Raw genomic sequence first — 26,671 nt, forward strand, 5'->3', positions numbered from 1 at the left:
CCCTGCTATAAATCAACTGCGAAAGACTCTTTCCACGCACCCCTCAATAAAATGAACAATACCAAAAAAATCGACGATGTTCCACTGTGTTGTTTTTTTGCCCCTCTTTGTTCTCCTTGAGTTTTTCCAGGTACAACATTGCCGATAAACATTGGCTAATTTGTCAAAGTCAATAAAAACAAATTAACTCTGAGGAATAATAATAAAAAGTAGTGTTAAACGGTAGTACTTGAGATTAATTAATTGAACGGAGGATTGAAAATGAATAAAGGCAGTTAATGCAGATGCAAAAACATCAATCTTCATAATCCCTGAAGCCTTAAATTCACATTGCGCTATTTCCCAGCAATCAAAGGTAGTTTAAAATGAGCAAAAATATTAATAATAGGCTAACTGTAGACAGTATAATAATAAAACAACAGTTTTTATTCATGCTTGAGTTACTAGAAAATTAACTAAATTGCATCTCGGGGATTTTATTGGTGAAGGAATGATTTGCATTTACAAGACTATCAGTTCTGAGCTGAATTACATCATATCCTCACTGACATTGTTTCAACAATTTAAGTCATGGATAATTAACAATTATTGGTGTAACTGTTATTTCTAATAATGACTATATGTCAGCTGCTGTCACGTTTGGCAGTCAACACTCAGAGTAACCCTGCCAGACGAGGGTGGGGGGGATCAAAGGGTTAGAACGATGACAGGGCTGTACATACGCACAGTATGTTACGTGCTGCTTCAACAAATGATTCACTGCCATCTTTGCAGCATTTTCCCCACATGTACTGATGCCATGTGTGCTGACAGCAGGCTCTGTGCCAGCCCATGTGCTGGCAAAGCAATGCGGTGCAGTACAGTGCAGTCCAGCCGCTGCCTTATACAAGAGTACTAAGCGTCATGGAGGTTTATTTGTAACATATTTGTACTGATTCTGCTTAGTATTTCCTCCATAAAGGCACAGGGATAAAAAATGAGAATGTGCTGTCAGCTGTGGTGACGCACGCTATTTCATCAGCGCTGGCGTCATTTGAGCAGGAGCAATGTATTAAGTCGCTCTCAGCCAATCATAGGAAATGGGCATCCCTGAAGCTCACAAATAAGCACATCATGTACAAAATAATGATTAATTTTGAGGTTAGCAAACATGCATGAGGATTAAACCTTGACGGCAATGTCATATCCATTACAGTCAAGTCCTCACTTTGCGTGTTCTTTTTTAACTCATTCACTCCCATTGACAGCAGTAGATTGTCATTACAATGTTTTCATCCATCACCGAGCAAGAAAGCCGTGAACTGGTTGTCATCTAAATCACAGCCTACAAAGAGAAACACTTTTTATAATTGAAGTGAGATACCCATTACATATTATTAAAAGGGGACTGTGCAATGACCTGCACCAGTAAAATAATCCAAACGACGGTATATTTGTGTTCCTCATTCAACTGATTACATTTCAATCTTGCAATGTTAGTTGCAGAAAGAAGAAACAAATATCTTGAATATTGAATCCCCCTTTCAAGATGGTTCAAAAAGATTCAAATCAATAATTGAAGACACATACTGTTCCTTTTCTGAGACATCAGAAATGAATAAGAAAACCAATCCAACCAACCAATCCAAATACATCAAAAGTCATCAAAGGGTAAATCCAAGGGCATAGGTTTGCATAGGGACGGTAGGGACAAAACACTACCAACTTTTAAGGATGCTCAAATTGTCTCCACCAACTTCTGAGCAACCTTATTTGCATTACGTAATGAATTCAGTTATATACAGTCCCTGACAAAAGTCTTGTCGCTTATCTATTTTGTAGAAACAATTGCTAATAACCTGACTTTTAATTATTCAATTGGTTTCAGAAATGGCTAATATGAAAGCTAAGACCCTCCCAAATGCTGTTGAATGTACAAAAATATATTTCTTTCACTGAAAAAAGAAGCCATAAAGGTCAAATTTTGGCAAGACAAAAGTTTTGTCGCCTACAGATAGAAATTGAACAAAAAATGTACTTCAAATACAAAAATATGTTACATAACATAGGTGAATTAAGTAGTGGTGCGGTGAGATCCAAATTTAATATTTTGTATGACTTCCATGGGCTTGAAGGATGGCCTCGTGCGGTTCGGCAAGGATTCATACAATTTATTGATGCCCCCCAGAGCTCATCAACATTCTTGGGTTTCGTCTTCCATGCTTCCTCTTTCATCCTACCCCAGACATGCTCAATGATGTTCATATCTGGTGACTGGGCTGGCCAGTCCTGGAGGATCTTGATTGAAGTATGCGATGGAGCACCATCCTGCTGCAGAATTTGTCCTTTTTTATGGTTAGGAATGTAAGCGGCAGCTAAGATGTGTTGACATTTCAGACTATTTATTTTGCCTTCCACCCTGCAGATCTCTCGCACACCCCCATACTGGATGTAACCCCAGACCATGATTATACCATCAACAAACTTCACTGTTTTCTGAGTGAATCTCGGATCCATGCGGACTCCAGTAGGTCTCCTGCAATATTTGCGGCGGCTGTGGTGTAATTCAATGGAAGATTCATCTGAAAAATCCAGCTTTTGCCACAAAACAGTGAAGTTTGGTGGTGGCAAAATCGTGGTCTGGGGTTACATCCAGTATGGAGGTGTGCGAGAGATCTGCAGGGTGGAAGGCAACATAAATAATCTGAAATATCAACAAATCTTAGCTGCCTCTTACATTCCTAACCATATAAAGGGACAAATTCTGCAGCAGAATGGTACTCAATCGCATACTTCAATCTCTACTTCAAGGTTCCTCAAGGCAAAGAAGATCAAGATCCTCCAGGACTGGCCAGCTCAGTCACCAGACATGAACATCTTTGAGCATGCCTCTTACATTCCTAACCATTAAAGGGAAAAATTCTGCAGCAGGATGGTGCTCCATCGCACACTTCAATCAAGATCCTCCAGGACTGGCCAGCCCAGTCACCAGACATGAACATCATTGAGCATGTCTGGAGTAGGATGAAAGAGGAAGCATGGAAGATGAAACCCAAGAAGGTTGATGAACTCTGGGAGGCATGCAAGACTGCTTTCTTTTATGTTCCTGATGACTTCATCAATAAATAGTCGGAATCCTTGCCAAAGCTCATGGATGCAGTCCTTCAAGCCCATGGAAAACATACAAAATATTACATTTGGATCTCACAGCACCACTACTTAATTCGCTTATGTTATGTAACAAATTTTTGTATTTAAAGTACATTTTTTGTTCAATTTTCACACTACTTTCTGTAGGCGACAAAACTTTTGTCTTGCCAAAATTGGACATTTATGTCTTCATTAAATGATAAATCTTTTTCCAGTGAAACAAATGTGTATTTGTACATTGAACATCATTTGGGAGGGTCTTAGCTTTCATATGAGCCATTTCTGAAACCAATTGAATAATTAAAAGTCAGGTTATTAGCAATCGTTTCTACAAAATGGATAAGCGACAAGACTTTTGTCCGGGACTGTACATGTAGTTGTCAAAGGCTAGATCCAATGGCGTAGGTTTGCATAGGGATGGTAGGGACAAAACACTACTAACTTTTCAGGATGCTCAAATTGTGCCCACCAACTTTTAAGCAACCTTATTTGCATTACATAATGAATTCAGTTATATAGGTAATTTAGATGTCTTCCCATATGTTGTAAGGACAGACTTGACCCTACCATAATTAAGTGAATTATTTTCATTATTTTCAGACTTACATTCACCCCCTTTTCACTTGCTGAATGTGCCAGTCCATTTTTTACCCTCCAATGCACATTTGATTGGCTGATGACTTGCATTTATTTAAAATGTATTAATTTATTTTCTACATTATTTATGCGGGGGGGACTATAACATAACGTTTTCGTCAGACAAGACGAGAACGAAATTCGACATAGTTTCCGTCATGAGTTTACAATGTGTAACATTTTCTGTAGTTGGCACGCATCGTAGCAGTGTTTGGTTGTGTGTGCTGCGCCGGCCCCTCTGCCCCACACACACGCTTACTCACCGGTCTGTGAGTAAGCATATGTCCACTCCAGGGTCCTTTTGTGAAACACATGTGTTGGGAGCTGCTTGGTCAGTTTTGTTTTAAGATCTGTGCTGAGTCATCATCACACACTCAATGCAACTTGAAGCGTTAGCATAGCATTCGCGCTAGCATTAGCATTTAGCGTGGTGAGTGTCGTCTTAACTCTTGGAAAATTTTTACATATGGTTCGTGGCATCCAGGTGAATTTAATGAATTGAAAATAATGTACTGTTTTCCTGCTGGGTGAGTATTATCTTCACAAAGATGATGATATCCTTGTACACTCTACAGTTATGTGCTCGTCTGTCAATGTTCATTCAAAATTGTTGGTAACCTATTATTTATTGATTTAATCATGGACTAAATTTTTTTTTAAGGTTACAGACAAAAACATTTCCAGTAATTCTTGACTAAAACTAGACAAAAATTTGAGTTTTCGTTGACTAAAACTTTTAAAACTTTAACACATTTTGAAATCACTAAAAAGACTAATACCGTATTGCCCCGAATATAAGACGGCCCTGATTGTAAGACAACCCCCTCTTTTTCAAGACTCAAGTTTGAAAAAAGACTTTGAACACCAAATTAATTTTTATACAGAAAATAATTATACATCCGAAACAAATGATTATAACAACATGTTTGAGAGAAAAAGCATGTTATTTTGCCTCTTTCAAATCTTAATATCTGAACATTTAAATATGTAAACTAAAGTGCAATCACGTTCATAAATGAATGGCTTCTGGTATTTGAAATGTAAATAAACCAATCTATTGTGATAAAACAACAAAATTGCAATAACTGCATGAACCATCAAATTGAAGTCTAACTGTAACTGTAGTCTTGAAACAAATCTGAATAAGGAAAAACATTGCCTTAAAATAATGCAAACTGGTTAAACTTGAGAGTAGCTGAGATCTGTCGTGACAGAACATCGCTTCAATGATATCTGGCGCCATCTAGCGTCGTGAATGGGTATAATGTCTAGACCGCGAATATAAGACGACCCCCTCTTTTTCAGTGTTATTTCAATGCAAAAAAAACACTTATATTCGGGCCAATACGGTAAGTATTTTTGTCCAAAAGACTAAGACGAATATTAAAAGGGCTGCCAAAAACAACGATTGTGTATGTGTGCAAATATAATTTATGTTCAAATATTGCAATTTCGTTTTTCTAATAAAATCCAGACATTTATTCTGAAAGTTTTCAAAATGGATCTTTTATAGTTTTGGAAAACAAAGGTTTGAATCCAACAGTGTATCACCTAAACCAATACCTGAAAGTTGGTATAAGTTTAGCCTATCAATTAATTAGGTTCATATTAATGAGAAATGCAGCCCTGACCCCTGTTCACCCAATCTTTTTGGTCTTCTTAACTCATTTGCTCCCAAAAACGTACAAATATGTTCTATTTTTAATTGTTTCAGTGTCCCAAAAACGTGTTTATATGTCTTTGACGTTTTTTTTCACAAGAGACATCTCTAGGTTGTAATACAAGTTCGCTCCAAAGCACAATGCTCAAAATCCATTTTACAGCAATAAAACTGGCCACTGGAGGGCAGTAGCGCATTTGGTAAGAAGTCATATCGGACCGTGAAAGGAAATGAATAAAGAGAAATAGTAAGGAAACAGAAGTTGGAAGAAGAAGCGTGAGAAAAATGTGGAGAACGATGTAAAACACAAGGCACATGCCCCACACAAGCTCCCTGGGTAAATTCTGTTATGAGGTAGTGGTCACTACAAAATAAAGATTTAAAAAAATCTATCTTGATGAGACAGGCGGTGATGTGGGAAAAATTTACCCCGTCTGCCGATACAGCTGCGGCCACAACAGCGTCATCTCTCAGTTCAATAGTTTAGTTATTTGTAAATAAGTTGTTACTTTGCTATCAGAAGCTCTTTTTGTCTTGTTGTTTATGTTATTATGTATAAGGAAAACATTATTCAGATGTTTGGGATGTCACAAAAGCAAAAAATAGCTGTGTTAAAGTCAAAGTTATGTTTGAAACATATGCTTTTACAAAAAGCTCAATTTCTCTGTTTTTTTCATCAGAAATGGGAAAATTGCTCAAACTAAGCTATTTTCTAATTCTGATGTATAAAGAATGGAAAACGATATGAACTTACTTTTTTTTTTGCTGCTGAAAGAAGAGAGTCTAATCTTCTTTTGGTGGGTTCCATGTTTATATAGCAATAGAACAGAATTTTCTGTGGGCCTTGCAAAATCAGTCAAAATCCAGTAAAACGGCCGGGAGTGAAGGGGGTTGCTCCGGTGAAAATGGCTGGGAGTGAATGAGGTCATGTTCCCTCCCCAGCAAAAAGTGTACATGCTGGTTATGCAGTTATATCGTCCCTAGCAATATTGAGACCAAACCTACGCCCTTGGCTAGGTCACAGACCTCAGAATCTTATCTTAACCCCAAGATGCACAAGTTACTGGACCCTACACTCTTCCATAAGTGGGTCAAAAATGACCCATATTAGATCCAATGTGTTTTTATGCCATTTTGGTGAAGAATAATCACTTGTATATTAATTAGTATGATATTTAGGGCCACACAAGAATGATTTAATGCTTGAAATATCTTTATGATTAAATTAACAGTTTTTTGGGGGAAAAAAAAAAACACAAAACAGAACAGCAATAGACTTCATCCTTCCTTGTATTTTATCATCAATGATGAAGAGCTCCCATGCATCTTTTTGGTGAGACAGCGGTGCTAAGCCCTTGTGAAGGCACTGACCGATTTCTGAGGATATTGTGGCTTGTGTTCTGCCCTGGGTGGGAGGTAATTCTCTCTATTAAGAGCCCTACCAACTCTTTCTGTTGGCCATGATTTGGACACTTTCTTCTTCAGAGGACACATAAGTGGAATCTTATGAGTCAGATTGATCCTGGTTAGTTGGATTTCCAGGTGGACAACTGCCACTGCCACCTGGACAATAGTCTTATATAATGTCTGAAGTCTGAAATAAAATAGGTTGAGAATAAGCCTGGCAATGCTCGGTTTTCTCTCTGCTTAAATGCTCCTGCGCATGCGGGCCAGTTTGCTCAGTGCATATCGGACTGCGAATTTAAGCGCATGTGTGATACTTGAACAGGCTCAATGGACAAAGGCAGTCCTAACTGGTACGCCAAAAAAACAGATATGACAAAAAATTGGAATTGTGCATTAGGAACTGCGGTATGAACTTAGCCTTAGTTAGCAAGCTAGTTATGAAGTAGGTTTATTTGTTGATATATAATAATAAAGAGTCTTGAAAGACACACACACAAAATACTATATGGACATAATACTTACAGTACACATATCAGCTCTTGCTGTGTAAAATCTTTTTAAGGGATGTCACTTTTTAGATACCTAGTCTGTGTGGTCCACGGTGAATTTATTCCTGACAGCCGAAGTTGATAAGAATGAAAGATTCCCATTGGATTCCATTGAAAATGCATGTGGGTCATTTTTGACCCACTTGTAGAAGCTTAGGGTAGTAACACAAAAAGGACAATTTCTTCAAATGTATAAAAAGTTCATCAAAAATTTGAATGGCATTATATCAAAAACATATTTTTTGAGGAATACCAGGAATATGACTTGATAACAATTTCTCATTCCGTAGATATTTCAAGAAAACAACCTCACCGGGTCATTTTTGACTCACTTAGCATCTAAGGGTTAAAATAGGATGTTCAAAAATATGTGCATGGTACTCTAGGTGTGGATCAGAGATGGACCATATTACTACAGGACCAGCCCAAAAACTCTCATCTTTGGAAGTTTGAATCTCTGAACTGGTCATGGAATTCACCTCAGTAAGCAATTTGTGTTACCAGAATGGCGTAAAAGTCCAATAAATGTCACATAGAAGCCTGAGAGAAAAGGACACATATTTCACATGATAATTCTACTACATCATAAACATCAGGATGGTCTCATAATTTGTTGTGTTGATAATAGTGAAATAGTACATCCAAATTGACTCAGTTGATTAGGTCATGCTAGGGTTCTAAACCTCATTTTGAATGCCTAGCAACATTAAATGTTGCTAATAATGTTAACAATCCATCAGATTTAACAATGTCTCATTTCAGGATGAACTACTGAAGTATGTTTAAAGACAAGAGACAGCCATCAGCTAAGCCCTAGACTTTTGCTCTTATCCTCCCCAGTATTTGAGGCTCAACATTAGAATTCCACAGGAGCCGGCCAGTGAAGATGAAATGACATTTAGAACAAAACAGGCTCATCTTGCTTCTGTTCTTCATTAAAGGACTACTAGCCAGACACATAGCCACAATCTGTATTACTGGAAATGAAGCCAACACACTACCAGCATATGTCGTGTGTTCTTTGACACAACAAGAAGATCCTAACAAATGTCATCAATTTGCCATTTCTGAACTGGTCATGTTACGTTTTTTTTTTTTTAGGATTACAACTGGAACCAAGCCCATTAGGAAACAATTTAAGCCCCCAAAATTATGACCACGCCACAATCCTACATAAACTTTTGGTGGAAAAGAATAGTTAATAAATTGTGCAAGAAAGAGATGAAACCAAAAGGGAGAAAATAAAACTGACCGTTTGTGGGGCGAAAATTTTTTTTTAAAGTGGAATGGTATTTCTAATCGAGCAATTACAGTTCAGTAACTGAGGGAACTTGATTGGCTGCATGACTGCACGCTTGGGAAAAAAACAGGCATTTAAACAAGCAAATGGCATTAACTGTGAAGGACTTGGTGGAGGACCGTGAAGGTCTCATTTTCATTTAGATGACTGATCTATGCCGTTAGATTGCGACATGACAGGGTAATCTAGCTTCACATTTTGCACAAGATGCTAAGCACGAGTGTGAACATTTACAAACATTCATATCCAGTACACGCGACATGACTGTTAAGGGATCAGATGTTTACATAGATGTAAGTGGTACCAAGCATGTAAAGCATTTTCTTTCATTTTTTGCATCAAAATAAGCCAAGGGAGGTTATATACAGATACATATAAGCGTCACATCATCCCACCAAATTCCTAAAACCATTAAATTGTGGCCAAAGGATTTTTAGACATGGAGATTTCAGTCAGACAACACACATTGGCCAAACATCAAGAGTAAACGCAGAATCCCACACACAGATTTGAAAAATTAAATTATATATATTATTAGTTATATCAGCGTATATAAATATACATAAAATAGAGAGAAGTGCAAGGAATCTATGCGTACAGAATGAGCATCAAACCACAAATAAGCAATTTTCCGCAGCAACCAGACACTCAAAAAACAATCATCCGCAGGACTCTCGAACCAGCATTCATGACAACACTTAAACCAGCACATGTGGGGTCAATTATCCTGCAATCTTTGTTTCCGACTCACACAAGCAAATGTTCCATCTTTCTGCCCCTCCCCAGGAGAAGCAACATTGTTTACCAAGCGCTAAGAGGGAACATGAGAGGACAGTACAAGGTCTGGATGCCATACGTGACTCAGCACTGACACTACACTCAGAGGACAGCTTACACTTCCATAGTCCCGCCTGGTGCCTCCATGAATGAGAATTGTCTGGCCGTGCGGACCGTTGAATATACTACTCACATGTCATACAGCCGGTATCCGATGGCAGAGCCTGGTCTGCTGGGATGGGACCCCGGGTCTCGCATTCGCCGGGGATCCGTGCTGCTCACCACGGCACGCCACACGCTTGGTTTGTCCATCCTGCCTCAACGCTGGTCAATGGGACTTAACGGTGGGACGGCGTGCGCACACGGTGCTCACTCACGTTCACTCTCCTTCTCACTTAACACTCACAAACACAGGCTACCAGGGAGCAGTGCGTGTGATGTAACAAGGAGCATCCAAGAGACTGCTGTGGGGGTGGGGGGTGGTGTAAGGTTCTAGTGATGCTGGCGGAGTAGTAGTGTGTGGTGGACCGACATGGCCTGACGAAGAGTGCAGCTTTAAAGCGTGCTGGGTGACAGGAGACAGTAACAGGGGAGGTAGCCTCTTGAAAACCAGCAGGAGAACTACAGGAAGATGTATTACCTCTCCACGCATCAGCGTACGCCCCTCTCCACCCTCTTACGTACTCTCAGTAGTACAGTCCTCATCAAGGCCGCCGGATTGGTTCCTTGGTCTCCATAGAAACAGGAGGATGTGTCAGAGGTAGGGCTCATTATCATGCCTTCTCTCTCCGCACTATCCCATTTTGTTTTCACTCTTCTCTGTGGTCTCCTTATATCTACCTCTTTTCCCATTTCTTGTCTCCTCATATTCCAACACATCCATGATCCCTCATTATTCTCTATGCCAGTGTTTTTCAACCTTTTTTGACTCACGGCACGTTTTTACATTGGAAAAAATCTCGCGGCACACCACAAACCAAAAATGTTCCAAAATTATTTTCTGTACAGTATATTCAATTTAGGGGTGTCAAACGATTAAAATTTTTAATCGAGTTAATTACAGCTTAAAGATTTATTAATCGTAATTAATCGCAATTAATCGCAATTCAAACCATCTGAAAAATATGCCATATTTTTCTGTAAATTATTGTTGGAATGGAAAGATAAGACGCAAGATGGATATATACATTCAACATACGGTATATAAGTACTGTATTTCTTATTATAACAATAAATCAACAAGATGGCATTACCATTATTAACATTCTGTTAAAGCGATCCATGGATAGAAAGACTTGTAGTTCTTAAAAGATAAATGTTAGTACAAGTTATAGAATTTTATATTAAAACCCCTCTTCATGTTTTCATTTTAATTTGTAAAATTTTCAATCAAAAAATAAACTAGTAGCCCGCCATTGTTGATGTCAGTAATTACTTACACAATGCTCATGGGTGCTGAAGCCTATACAATCAGTCGCACCCAAGCGCCAGCAGAGGGCGCCAAAACTCCAAAAAAACACAACAAGTACACATTTGACTGTGCTGTCATTTTAATCTGTTTGAGCGGGGCATTTGTGCGTTAATTGCGTCAAATATTTTAACGTGATTAATTACCGCCCGTTAACGCGATAATTTTGACAGCCCTAATTCAATTATAAAATAATTTCTCTGTATGTATACTTAGTCAGTGTGAAATTATCAGACAGGGGGACTTGAGCTATGTCTTTAACCACATCAGGGCCGAGCATCTCGCAGACAATGGCTTTGTAGGCAGGTAGTATTAATGTACCTGTCACGGTGTCGGACTTTTTGGATTTAGCAACAAGGTAACACACTTTGAGGGCTTTCTCATTTTCCTTCGTAGTTTTTATATTACAAAAAAAAAGTTGCCTGTTTCTCTGTTTTCACGAAGGCGAACAAAATAATCCATCGACTTGTTTTGAAGCGACGGGTGTTTCGTTTGGCGATGACGTTTAAACTTGCTTGGCACCATGGCGCTGTTGTTGAATAGCTGCTCGTGTCGCGTTCAAGAACTGCTCGGATTTTTAGCCATTAGTCACCTTGCTGTTCTCAACAATGTGTTGTAACATAACACAGGGGGAGGATTGACGGTCGTCACATATGGATAAAATAGAAAGGACACTTTCGAGTATATCGACACATGACGAGTCTAACCAAATAATGAGCAGTAGACGTGTTGGGGTCCACATTGTCGGCGACAGCAAGCTCGTTGATGACTAGAAATCCGAGCAGTTTTTTAACGCAACACAAGCAAACTTCGCTCATCTGCACACGACCGAGAACGTTCTACCTACTCCTTCCTTCCTTCTTTCCTACTGCAACTCTGCCCGACGACGTAAAAAAATATTGTAATAGCCCCGAATGGGGAAATAGAAAGGAGTCGGTGACAACTTTCCCACTTTATTGTGGCAACAATGGAAAATAATAAACAACATAACAGCGGCATCCGCAACATGCAACTGCTAACTTGCTCTCACGCCGTTCTCCCCTCTTCCTTGCTTGCTTCTTGCTACTTCACCACTCCGCAGTCTGATGGCCCCTTCAAGGGCCAGCACAGTTACGGACATTACAATATATGTATATATATTATGCCTGTCAACAATAACGCGTTAACGACCATGATTAATCTGGAAATATTAACGCATTTAAAAAATAACGCAATTTACCGCTCACCCTAAGTTTGGCCACAACTGCCTCCCGTAGTCTCACACGCTGATGTTTACATTCTCCGCGCGGCAATGCAGGACAAAATGCAGCCACCCACGATTAGTGAGGATGATGACCCAGGACTGCTTCATGGCAAATTCCGTTTTAAAAGCTGCCTAATGGAAATCTGGATAAAACCAAAGTTGTGTGCACATACTGCTGTAATGAACTGTCCTTTGATCGAAGCTCAACCAGCCTAAAGTACAACCTTCGGGCAAAGCATATCTTCGCTAGTGTTAGCAATGACGCTAACACTGCGGGAACAAGCCGCAGTCATCAAGCTACACTGGTAGCGTGCGGACTCGGACTTGTCAACAAAAAGACAACAAGGAGGTTGATTACTGCTATCGCTACTTGGGTAACCAGAGACTGTGGAATGTAGACCCATTATCATAGTCGAAGACGAGGGCCTTGAAAATCAAATGACAACAAACAACAACAACAACCAATGACAAACCACTAGACAGGTACAAGGCAGTGCCAGCATCGACTTATGTCCACTACAGTGGTGATCTACTCACACTGGTGCCCACAGTAAGCTGGCCCACCTTGCAAAAAAAGTATCTAGTTACACCTGCCACAACCGTTCCTTGCGAGAGACTGTTTTCTTTGACAGGGCACATTGTTCAAAAGAAAAGGTCTGCTCTGTTATCTGAAAATGTCAACAAGCTAGTTTGCCTGAACAGTTGGTTAAAAAAATATAGAGTATGACTGGCTAACTTAAGCAGTGTTTCTAAACACCTTGACACACAGTTTAGTGTAATGTTTTTAAGTTAAGTGTGTGAAAATTGACATTTTTTTTTATATCTCACAAAGCTTTCAGGCCATTTAGTGTAAAACTGCAAATGCTGCATTTGTTTGTGTGAAATGTTCAATTTAACAGACAAGTTGTTTACACATTTTTTGAAACACTAGCTATTGTTACTGTGTTGTGCTTGTCTGCTTTTTAAATTGTTAGTTAATTTTGGGTAATATGCCAAACGGTACTTGAGCCACATTGTTAGTCTGAGGCACTTTAATCTGTTAAAGCTCTTTGCTGTATAATACAGACAATTCATTTTATTTTTTTATTTTATACAAGGTGAGTTGTTAAATAAAATTTGAAAACTATTTGGTCAAGTATTAATTCATTCACACATCATACATTTAATCTTAAAACAAATTTTAAGTCGCGGCACACCTGACGATCTCTCACGGCACACCAGTTGAAAAACAATGCGCTATGCACTTCTCTTTAATGTCATTCAAAACACACAGGCGCTATCAACACCATTCCGGACAGAAATGCTTAAAGGATACAGTTAATGATAGCTGCAACGCAACAATGACTATATAACAAAATTATAACTGCTATTAACAATTGATAAAAACGGTAAATTTGAATTTAATTAATGCAGGCAATGTACAGTAAAACCGATATTGTTTCATAGCAAAAATGAGATTCAAAGTTTTAGATACTTGAAGGGACAGACAACACCTTGTAAGACAGAAAATTTTCTAAAGGGAAAGCAATTACACATACATATATTGTCTCAGAAGGACGCAGACAGGCTCGTCAGTCTGCTATGTCAGTATATTGTATTGTGCTGAAGCCAAAGCAACAACTCATATTGTCAGACCTTTGCTGTTTTCTTAATGAACCTGTGTAGTGGCTAATTGTACATGTACGTCACCACCAGTGCAATTACGCTGCTCTCACTCCTTCTAATTATCAAGGAAGACTGCTGATCCTGCCAGCTTTGACATGCTCTGATGAGCTGTGTGTGCTCATCTGAACGCGTACGTGCTACATGTTGTTCACATATCTTTCACACCTGTTCGATAGCAACAATTCATTCAAACATGATTGCCAACGCTGTTTAGTTAAATACTCTATTCGTTTATCTCTGGGCTAATTGTTGGCAGATTATGCTGATAAAAGTTCTGTTTTCCCACCTATTTCGCAAAAGGCTTAATTTAAAAGTAATGTGTTTGATGGGTTTTATTTATGTAAAAAATAAAATGAAATTTTGAAAAAAAAATTGGAATTGAAAATAAATGAATGCGAAATTTAATTAAAAAACAGCAGTTCTACCCAAGGTTGCATAGGGACTAGGAGTGGGAACCTCTTGGTACCTCACGATACGATATGGTTTGCGATACAAAGCTCACGATAACGATGATCTGACGATATGGCAATACAACGATTATCGATACATTGGTCAGGAAATCCTAGGATATTTTACAAACAACTAATAAACAGAAAAACAAGCTTCTGCTGTGAATTGGAATGAGTTTATCATTAGTAGACGTCCAATCCATTTTAATCACCTACCGTTTCTCGTAGGCACCGTCTAACTGTTTGCATTACTCGAACACACGTAATATAATCAATCAGGGAATAGTATCATTTCTCATATTCACTGTAGGACTGCACTACTCTAACACACCTAATGTAAAATAAATAGCACACCAAAGTTTAAAGAAACAGAATAGATACACAACGCCATCTTATCACAGAAGCCCAAAACGTGTGCGCCACGAGCAAGATTGACGCACCAAACTCTGGCAATCAGTCCTCCTGACAAACGAACAAGGACAAAGGCCAGCGCGCTTTGTCCTAAAACAAGTAGTGCCAGCCCGGATAACAAAGTTGATAGCAGGCGCTTGTGACGTCAAGACCAGCGTCGGTCGCTGTGGCAACCACATCCCATCCACGCACGAACCTAAACAGCCCGAAACCGGCCAGAGAGGGATGATCCCAAAGCAACGCCTGGACACACCTTCGGCCAGCCCATGGACTTAAAAAACACTGGACACTGAGATGAAACATGTAGCCTTGCTTTGGATCCAGAATTGTACCTCCGTCGTCTGTTTTTGCCTTGTTTTTGACCATTGTCGACGAATATATTGTCAACCAGCTTTCGGCGAGTCTTTTTCAAACTTTTGGAACATGGAGTCAGTACAAAGGGTTAATATCAGAGATGAACGCGCAAAGTTCCGCCTTCCCGGTTGCCGCGCGCGGAGGCAGCATTGGCAGAGCGGCACTTTGTTCAGCTGTCGCTGTTTCCGTGCGGCTTCTCTGGGGAGGCGAATTTCAACGGATTGAACGTCTATTGCCGGTAGTGGCAGCCAATGCCATTTAAGGTCATTTACCTATTCATTTTCAGTTACTTCCTGTTGATTTTGGGGTATTTTATGGGCCTCATCCTGTTTATTTTGAGTTACAGAATAGGAAATGACCTGGGAATCACCCAAATGAATAGACAGTGACTCAAACTCAACAGAAAATGACTTGTAAATGCCCTAAAATGAACAGCAAGTGACCTGTAAATGCCCTGAAAATCGGACAGAATGACTGTGAATGCTCTGGTTTCGAATGAACGAACGTTCCCAGTCTAAATGGATTGGGCGTCAAGTACCGTCAATGCAGCCGAGTTAACTGAGACACTATTATGATGGATACAAAAATCGAGTGCAACTGTGGCTGCAGCCAAGAATGGTGCTGCTAATTTAATCTCAAGTAGTTTGGCATCTAATGAAGAATATGAGAGAGTTGAGCTACATTCACGCAACGACAAATACTCAAGAAGCATTGTGGTCAATACAAGACTGGAATGAAAATAATTCACACCAGTCAGAGATTTTTCCATTACACTAAAAAAAAAAAACAGCAGTTTTTTCAACACACTAAAAATCTAGTAAATTCAGCCAAATGTCCATCCCTAGCAGTCAGTATAGTTTTACATGCATAATCTGGTATTGACAGTAATCAGTAAATTTTGTAAAACATTGCATGTCACGGAACCTGTCCAGTCAGGTAGGAGTGCAATGGTCCATGGTAGAAATCTCGAAGGGGAGGGGCTCACTCAGGGCACCGTGAGCTCCATGACTTAGCAGTCGGGGCACACACAGAAGAGCATGGAGCTGAGATGCTGTTTCGAATCCACAAAGAACTGTATATTTATGGTTTAAGTCAAACACCTGTCAACAGAAAAGCTCAAGCTTTGAGGCATTCACCCCCCGGTATACACTAACAGAACACACTTATATGGGCACAATTCATCATGTCATCACATTTCCTGCCACTATACACCTGAAGAGGCATTCATTTCCCATATGTGCATCACAGACACTGGCCTCATGTTCAGTGCCCTTACTCTCCCCCGCCACCATGTGCTTGCAAAAAAAAAAAAAATCCCGCTGTCCAACGAAGATGTAAGCCATCAGCTCAATGTTATGCTGCACAGCTGTGTGTGCAGTATATGAATACATTGAGCTTTACCTACTGTGGTGAGTCCCGAGCTCATATTTTTGCAACATACCGTATTGGCCCAAATATAAGACGATGTTTTTTGCATTGAAATAAGACAGAAAAAGAGGGGGTCGTCTTATATTCGCGGTCTAGACATTATACCCATTCACGACGCTAGATGGCGCCAGATATCATTGAAGCGATGTTCTGTCATGACAGATCTCAGCTACTCTCAAGTTTAACCAGTTTGCATTATTTTATTGCAATGTTTTTCCTTATTCAGATTTGTTTCAAGACTACAGTTACAGTTAGACCTCACTTTGATGGTTATTGCAGTTATTGCAATTTTGTTGTTTTATTACAATAGATTGGTTTATTTACATTTCAAAAACCAGAAGCCATTCATTTACGAATGTGATTGCAATTTAGTTTACATATTTAAAGGTTCAGATATTAAGATTTGAATCAGGCAAAATAGCATGTTTTTTCTCTCAAATATTTTTATAATGATTTTTTATAGATGGTCTGTAATTATTTTCTGTATAAAAATAATTTGGTGTTCAAAAAGTCTTTTTTCAAAATTGAGTCTTGAAAAAGAGGGGGTCGTCTTATAATCAAAGCCGTCTTATATTCGGGCCAATACGGTAGTTCGAATCAGTCATCCAATTTCGAAGATCTGCAGATATCGAGTACCGATCTGTTAACGCGGCCATCTATTAAAGACGGGGGGAAAGTAATGTAAAAAATGTTCATATTACAGAAATTAGCACTCTTGCATGATGCTATTTCGTCGTTAGCTTGCCAGGACAGCTAGCATAACATTATAGCATAACAGGCAGTGTTAACTTCAGATTCTGCTGTGTTGCCATGTTGTCTACATAACATATTTTATTCTTTCATTTGATGATATCCTTGTACATCTTCATTATTCTGTTACTTTGTAGACCTTGAAAATTAAACATAAAAATAAATAAATCTAAAAAAAAAATCCTTATCTTTTTCACACGATTTCGATCCCGGGACAATGACATGATCAGACCCGATTTCCAACACTTGATCGGATCGGGAACATCCCTTGTACATCACTTGTGCACAAAACACTCACGAGTACCAAACTTATTTTTTGAAAAAATGAAGTATACATAGAAAAAGTTCAGTATTCTAACATTCATCCAACACAATGGATTGGACGTCTGTCACCGTCAATGGCAGCTAATTGGTTATTACAATCAAAATGAATTGTACCCTTCTGGACGCCAAGAACTGTATGAAAAAAAAAAAGTTGCCCGAGAGTTTAAGATGATGCTTGCCACGCTAAATGCTAATGCTAACGAGAATGCGGATGCTTTGTTAACTCTCCCAGCCACCTATCCAATCATCATCGCGTTTGCAACAGCGTCGCCACACCCTTACCGAATCCCCCCTTCCGCTCTTCACTTTCAAGGGCAGACAGGCAGATGTGTGACAAACAGTGTTGGGCACGTTACGTTAAAAAAATAATTAGTTATAGTTACTCACTACTTCTTCCAAAAAGTAACTGAGTTAGTAACTGAATTACACTATAGTAAAAGTAACTCGTTACCCGGGAAAGTAACTATTTCCGTTACTTTAAAAAGAAGTTGTATGTCAAACAATTTGAAATTTTCTGAGAAGTATTCGAGTTAGTTGAATAGATAAGAACAGACAGGTAGTTGTGTTATAGAACCTTGTAATATTTATTGCACCTCACCAGCAACAGATTTATCCTACACTTGAAGTGCAACAAAAATAAACAGTAAACAATAATAAAATAACAATCAGCAGTAAACAATATAAAGTGAGTTTAATAAATTAAATCTAAGTCGCACAACCTGAGACAACTGGTCAAGTAGACATAGCCTACTGTACTTCAAGTATTTTGTTAACAAAAGTCAATAGTAAAACAATATGAAGTGAGTTTCACTCTGTAGCATGAATCACAATCTCTATATAAGACAACTGCTCAAGTAGACATATGCTACATATTCATCTGAAGATTGTAGACTTTCAGCTTCAATTTGATGGTATTTGTATGCAATTCAGGTGACCTGTGAAGGTATCGCACAGGGCTCAAAATGAACATTTTAGGGAATTTGCCTGTCGCAAACTACAGTTTGCCCCATTTTGCCAAGTGTACCGAAATTTTTGCTTAGCAGAGGCAATATTGCATTGATGCAATAGGGCTGCGACTAACGATTATTTTTATAATTGATAATCGGATAATTGTCATTCTTTTCAATTACCTTCACAATTTAACTTGAAGTTGTTTTAGGCATGTTGTAAGTAACAGTGAAGACAAAATGGATGACTATTTCCTTCAAAAATAATATTTTACTAAAGCTTCCTGACTTAACTGTAGTCTACAACTCTTAAGTGCATAAAATATTTTAAGTTTTTAATAAAGGTTCCGAGTATAAAACTTAAAAATAATTTCTCAGTACACAAATAAGACAGAAGTCCTGTTCATTCAAATAAAAGTGCTGCCAACTGACATTTTTTTTTATTGTCGCAAAGGCTTATATAAATGGTAACGATAACTCAAGTGCTAATAAGCGTCTCCAAAACACAATACAAACGGACAATAGGACAATGATTAGCATAAACGCTAACGAGCGTAGCGCTTTGTGCTAAGTAGTAACGTCTCATCAACAAAGAATACAAACAAAATACTGTAGTTGGCTTCATTTACTCACCTCTGAAAGACAATTAGAGTTAGACCGATAACCGGTCGGGCCGATTATCGGCGCCGATATTTGGAAATTTGAGGTAAGTCAGAATTTTAATCCGACCGGCCGATATGTAAAAAATCAATTCAAAACGGGGTTATTGAGGCTCAGAAGCAGTCTGATGCATTATTATCTAACTTTATAAGAGCTGTTTCTGAATCTAGTAAATTGAGGCACTTCTGGAGCTGTTATTTTCTATTTGCTTTAGGCATTTCAATTAAGTTCAGTGTTTGCATCATTCAATTTTTTACGCCAATTTTACACTTTTACAACAAATGAATATCGGTTCCAAAAATCCGTTGTCAGCCCTTCAAACTACTAATAATCAGTATCGGTCCTGAAAAACCCATATCAATCGATCTTTATAGACAATCTAACTTTCGACATTTCGTAGTACAGTATTATTGATTCAGCAACCCAACCTGAGTGCAGCATTGAACTTTCTATCTCTTTCTCTAATCACGGGCGGAAGCGCGGAGCATCACATTACACACAAACAAGGACCCAAACGGAAATGCTCATAGCTGCCGGCCAAAATCAATTATCAAATTCGTTGGCAACTTATTTATTAATCGATTAGTTGTTGCAGTCGTAAATCAAACACTTGTTCTTATGTAATTTTGGAGTGCTGAATCCAAATATGCCCTTTTTTTCTTTAAGATCTGTTTTTTTTGTTTGTTTGTTTGTTTGTTTTTTTACAAATCGAGATTTATTATTTTGTGCAATGCAAAAGACTGCAAAGAGATATTTTATGTAAGGAATATATAGATTTGACATAGGCGGGGTGTGACTTTTGGGGCAGGGGGGGCACAACATGTTGATGACCCCGAAACGTAGTGTCAGCAATAAAATCAGCTTACAAGAATATTTATAATAATAAGTTGACAATGAGTATTTTTTGGTTCTAAACAAATATTTTAATTTAATTTTAATTAATTATTTAATTCTAAATCAGGCTGCTTAGGCAATACTTTTCGCCAAGATCGTCATCCATTGAATACGGTATGCCCGCCGGTGTCCTGCCAGTGTAGTTACCCCAGTCAAAAATTGTACCCCCTGAGCGGAGCCATATGGAGGTAGATTTGTGTCTATAGTATTCAATCAAAAAAAGTTGCTCCAATAAAAAAAAAAAGTTTCAATCAAAATATATATTTTCAACCCAAAAAAATGCACGTGAAAGCTATTTTTCTTTGATTTTTTATTTTATTTGAGTTTTTTTTTTTTTTTTTTTTTTGATTGAAGCAAATTAAATAATTGAAGTAATGTTGATTTGTGTTTGGGCCACATTTTGGCTAGGACATTTTTGTCTTTATTATTCAATCAACAAATAAGTTGCTTCAAAAAATGTATTTTCCAAAAGAAAAATCACTTCAATCCAAAAAAGAAAAATTTCAATTATAGAAAAAGTTTTTGAATGCGAAAAAATATTTGAGATTGAAAAATTTGCATTTGAACACTTAATTTTTCATCGAAAAAGTTCTTTGATTGAAGCAATCCTTTTTGTGTTTGGGCCATATTATGGTAGGACATTTGTGTCTAAAACATTCAATCCCCCAAAAAGTTGCTTCAATCAAAAAAAATATTTTCAATCTAAGAAAAAAAATCATTTGAAAAATAAAATTGCCCTCCCCTTATATATATATATATATTTATATTTTATTATTATTTTTTTTTATATTCTATGCAAAGCAAATGACCGTCTAAGGTGCTAGTCACATGATCTGTTCGAAAAATAATTTTAAGCCATTATAAAAATATTTTTTTTGGTTAATTTCATTCATTTTTGTAGCAGTTTTATTGCTTTACAACTTTTATATATATAGGAAAGTCAATTACATGCAATGATACTATTCGGCCACCGGGGGGGCGGCCCCCTGCCCCCCCCTTAAAATCCGCTTATGAGATTGGACTTGAAATATAGCCCAAAAGTAACAATGTGTAGCAAAATAATACCTGTTATGTCATGTTGTACACAATTGCAGAGACCAACAATAGAGGATATCTAATATTTGCTGTACATCACTGCTGCCAAAGTGCTCCAATATGTGGAAATTAGTTAACTTTAAATAGCTAATGTCAGAAATACGTACAGAACTATGCAAAGAACTGAAAAGTTGGACTGGTATTTGGTGAAAATTTATGAAGAATCAAAGTTGGGGGTAGTTGCATTACTCTCATTACTCTGCAGAAAGTAATCCGTTATGTTACCAGTTATAATTTTTTGGCAGGAAAAATAACTTTCCGATAGAGTCCAAACTGATTCATGCGGCCAACGCAAATACATATATTTTTAATGTGCTTGCCAGATTGGGCATATGTAATTTAAAAGGTGCTTGCCCGTGATTTTTTTCCTTCCCCTTGGGTAATTGGTAAGTGCTTAATTTGTATGTATTCCACCCATGTTATAAGGGTCAAAAAGTAATAGAATGAATTAACGATCAAAAATCAAACTTTTACTTTTTAATACTTGGTTGCAAATCCTTTGCAGTCAATACAATTCATAGAGATCATATGACACTATATTGCCTCCTTGGTGATGAGTTACCAGTCAGATGACAACTGTCTTGTTCTTTAAGCATTTCCCTATCAGTTTTGTTTTTAGCAAGAGAAATGTATACTCAATTGGATTTAGGTCAGTTGATTAATTATTGGTGATTTGTCATTGCATGCTATATACCGCTGTATACTGCATTACACTAGGGGTGACCAAATGTCCTCTTTTGCCCGGACAAGTTCTCTTATTACGTGCCCTCCGGAGCGTCCAGCCTGGTTTCATAAATTTATGAAAATGTCTGGTTTTTATGATTTTTCACAGGACCAATTTGAAGAGAATTCCTCCGGCCACTAGGGGGCAGCGCCTGCCTGCGTTGACGTGGCTCCTACTAGTAGGGGCGAGAGAAGGAGTAGATATTGTTCTTCTTTTTGTTGGCAATTTACCCTTTGTTTCATGGGTAATTACCACCATCTACTGATGGTTTGACGAGAGATCAGACTACAGTAAGGAGTTCAATACGGAGTTCTACAAGACGTGGCTCCATACACCTTTCTGTAAGTTTATCTCCTGTTAATGTCGATCACTTGTCTTCTGTTGTATATAGGGTTATATGTGTACACAGAGATACAGTATATTGTATGAGTAATTGTTCTGCGTTAGTTAGTGGTTGAATACTAGTATAGCTAAATAGCTACATTGTTTTTTTTTATGATTAGTACGTATATAATGGCAACTGTTGACTCCTGTCAGAGATTTGTACTGGTGTAATCTGTAAGATCCCGTTTGTTGTCGCATCTATGCGCTGCCAATGATAGTAAACTTTTATAGCCAAGTCTGACTTTGCCTTGGCTCCCGTAGTCGCTAATAGGGTAGCAATCAGTGAGCTCAGCCACACTAGGCATTATGGGCAATGGAGTTTTCAATTGCTGCGTTTGGAAACATGCTGGTTGAATAGCTTGTCAGTTTATTTTGGTTATTGTTTGCGTACAATCTAGAACATTGAATGAGAATAAAAATTGATTGGGAATAACATTTTGTCAACGACAATTGTCGTGATAGTAATTCAAACAAATGTTGAGTTGGCACATACCCTGCTGTGTGTGTGAATTGACTGGACTACATTTCCATGGGTCTGCATTATATTATTTTTTTAAAATCATTATTCGTTTTTTTTGTTTTTGTTTTTTTGTTTGATTATTTTTTAGGAAGAATAAAGCCTGTTGAGTAACCAGTTGAGTAAAAAAAGTGGGGGATATAGGCATCTCTGAGTGATCTTCGAGTAAAATTGAAGTATCTCGAGGCCGAGCCGAGCGTCCTCTTTTTTGGAAGTCAAAATATGGTCACCCTACATTACACTGTACATCTGCACTCTAAGGTTTGGAAGTATTTGGGAGAAAATGGGACAATTATATTGCCACAAAAAAAAAAAACACAGATCCATCCTTCACTGATGGAGTACTAATGTATGTTTTTACCTCAAAGAAACGAGAAAACATTAGCGAGGATCATAGCTAGCTAAAGTCTGAAAAGCCTCCCGAACGCTAGATGCTGGAAAAAGCTGCTTGCTGCTCCATTGTCCACCGAGTTCACTGCTGTGATGGGTTAAAAAGCGAGAACAAATTTGTGAATGCCTATAAAACTTTCTCATAAAAAGGAAAAAAAAAATCTCAGGAATTAAATGGTTCGCATAACTCACATTTGTGCAGCTGGTATAGGATAAATTCCTACTAAGTGCATCGTTTACTATTCATTGCCCTGTAATTGGTTGCCAAACTATCCGTGTTGTCGTCAAACTTTTGCCGAAATTCACAAAGAACGGGATTCAGCTAGACTTGAATGATATGCCACCAAAAAAGCAACTTTGTACAATTTGCATTTCAAAATGGAACAACTGCCACTACCCCCCTTTCTCATGGAGGGCGAGCCCTCACCCCAGGATTGCTCTTATCAAGCTGAGGGAAGAAAAACACGTTTGCAGGGACATTCATGCCTATGTGTATTGTTTATGAAGAGTACTGCTGAAATAGGTTGATTCACACATCTATCTTCTCTTGGGATGCTTTGCAAGGGATGTGGCCCGGCTGACACTTAAGAGACTCGAGATGCAATTCCCCAAGCAGAGTGCTGCTGCACCCTATCTAGTGAGGAGTGCAACGAGAAAATATCTAATTGTACTTTTTTTGTTTTGTTTTTTTAAATATGATTTATTAATTGTTTACTCACCTTTGCGAGAGAAAGGCAGAACAATGAAAATGCGCTTCCATAAGACAGCAGATGGTACAATAAACCTGTTCATCCACTCGTGCTATTCATGAAACACAATAAGTCAAGGTCTCCGGGAGGTTTTTAGAAAGCGCATTTGTGATTAAAATATTCTAATGTAAAAGCGGTTCCTTGAGAAAAGAGTTCAACATGCCACCTACCACGAGGTGGCAGTACATTACCTCTGCAGAAACAGTGGCCTTACTGTTATGCAGTACATGTCCAATATCCATCAGTTTGCTGACCGTAGATAGACATTATCATTGCAGTTTTACCACCAGAAGGTGCATTAACCCTTTATTGCCGAATGTATCACATTTGATACACCTAAAATTTCATGATTTTGAGACTAATTCAGAATTTTGCCTTTTTTTTTTTTTAGTGCAAGTCAACACATGCATCTGTAGGTTCCAGGAGGGAAAAAAAAAAAAAACAGGATTTAGCAAGGGTTATAGATATTACAGCACTTACTACACATATTCATTTTGACATTTCTTTTTACAAATTTGAAAAAAAAAGTTTCATTAGGACCTTATTTTTCAAATTTTGGGATTCTCTGATAATTGCTTCATGTAGCAGGTATTTAAGAGTTAAATTATTTTCAATACGTGAGGTAAATTGTTAAATTAAAAGTCCTAATTTACCAAGCAAACAGGCTGGATTAGGGTACCCCCCCCATGAGTTTACCAAAATATTTTATTAAATTCAATGATTCCAACTAGACTATGTTCCAGTATGATAACCTTAAGCAAAAATATCACAGTTTTACAGAATCACGGTATTTCAATTAAAGCTCTAAAATGTGAAATTTGAGATATCTGGGTTTAAAAAAAAACATATAAAAAAATAAAATAAATAACTTTTTTACATTGAACAGGATTTGCATTTTTCAAACATTAGCAAATTGGAACATAATAAAGTTAATATAAATCAAAAAAAAAAAAAAAAAAAAAAAAAATATATTCTATATAAAATTAAAATAAATACATTCCTTGAGGTGAGTCTAAACGCACAGCCAGAGCTCAGCATTATTACCATCAGAAAAAAAAACAAACTAAATTATTATCCTTAAAAAGCACATGTGTATGACACATATTATGTTTACATTATACACACTCTCTTTCTCAACACTGACAGTTGCCAGAGAGAGAAAAAAAAACACGTTTACCACTGCTAGACACACTAAACACGCTTGAGTTAACTTTCATAGCTGGTGGGAAACGTTCATGACAGTGTTTACTAGACCTCGGAATCTTTGGGCACCTAACGATTCGATTACAATTATGATTCAGAGGTGCCGATTTGATTATAAAACGATTATTGATGCACCTCCCTCCTTTTTTTTTTTTTTTTTTTTAATGTTTTGTACATTCGTTCCAAAATTGTTCAAAAATCCTCTCAGGCTAAACCAAACTACTATTTCAGTATCATGTTAACATATAACAGTAAACAAATATACAAAAATAGTAGTAAATAAAATACTCCAGTCCCAATTCTGTATCAGCAGCTTTAAACTACATTCAATTAATTTAATGTTGTGAATCAACCGTTACAGTTGTTAAAATTGCTCCCGTTATTCCATAATTTCCCTTCTGTCTACTTTTGACATGTCAAAGTTTTAAAACTGTTTCATCATTTAAAGATAGATTCAAGACAAGATTTTGTCGATTTAGGAGTATTTTTGATAAAAAGTTAATCAGGTTCGCTCCAAAAGAGCCTTCTAGAAAAGTCTACTACTTTAAGATGGCGGCTGTTAACTAACACCGGCAAGTCTCATTTCGCATCTCTGTTCAATAATACATGTTCTAACACCGCCGTCGTCTGTCATTTTGCATCTAGTTCTCCATATATATGATATCTACTGTAGCTGTATGTTTGTAGCAACTAGCAATTGGCTGTTGTTTGTAGCGGCTGTCGGCCGCATTCAGGTATGATTGTTTTTTTTACCTAGCGGCATGAGTTGAACATATTTACTCTCGGTCCGTTCCTCATTGCGTCCCAAAGCCCGCGCCTACTGTGTTTTACTTCCGCTTTACCTGGTATAATACAATAATCGGAATTTGGTGGTTGTGAATCGTTCTTGAATCTTCCGAGGCCGAATCGTGAATAATCTAAGAATCGGAAATTTCGCACACCTTTAGTGTTTACTAACATTAAATTTTGTATAAATGCGAACTCATATTGGAGGTATTACCTCCTCGGCAGCCACCCTCCGCAAACATGTTTGACATGTCGGTCGGCCCTCCTCTAAGCCACGGCCGTCTGTAAGTTTTCTGTAGCAGAAGTATTTATTCGATGGGGGGGAAAGTTCTGGAGTTTCACCTCCTCCAGCCTTCGTGTAGCACAGCTGACTCAATGACACTGAGCAACAACCGATGGGAGAGGGTTGAGCCTTACAGCTGCAAGCGAGGGATTTCTCCATGCATTTTTGAGACATAAAAAAATAGCCAATACCTTAGGGACGGTATGATGGAAAATTTGTGCGGTTTTGAAACCTTGACGTTTTAATACTGCAGTATACCTTGAAACCGGAAATCGGCACACGCCTACTTCCAACTTTGTGAGAATGATGTACAGAAGTCCCATACAATCCCCACCCCCCAACTCACCCCACCCCGACTGTGCTCCAGTGCTAAACATCAGGCCAACTAGCACACTCTTGATTGAGATTAGTATGGAAGAACTACAAACCCTGAACTCAATGAACACATTTTCGATCAACCGAGATCTGATTATGCTGTGTTTTGTTTGTT

The 26,671-nt window shown here is 38.0% G+C and overlaps 1 protein-coding gene across 4 annotated transcripts in view; it reads right to left on the minus strand.

The window, feature by feature from the left end:
• The window catches only part of LOC130930991 (IQ motif and SEC7 domain-containing protein 1-like), a 343,354-nt gene that overhangs the window by 159,587 nt on the left and 157,096 nt on the right, over positions 1 to 26,671 (minus strand). Inside the window, exon 1 of one of the 4 annotated variants that reach the window (XM_057859428.1) lies at positions 9,651 to 24,832. The exons of the other annotated variants lie outside the window; for them this stretch is intronic. Coding sequence (XP_057715411.1) covers positions 9,651 to 9,769 — 119 coding nt within the window. The 5' untranslated portion in view covers positions 9,770 to 24,832. Of the gene's footprint in view, positions 1 to 9,650; positions 24,833 to 26,671 lie in introns of those variants that run through there. 4 annotated transcript variants of the gene reach the window in all.

This window comes from Corythoichthys intestinalis, chromosome 2 (assembly GCF_030265065.1).
Source record: "Corythoichthys intestinalis isolate RoL2023-P3 chromosome 2, ASM3026506v1, whole genome shotgun sequence".
NCBI lineage: Eukaryota > Metazoa > Chordata > Actinopteri > Syngnathiformes > Syngnathidae > Corythoichthys > Corythoichthys intestinalis.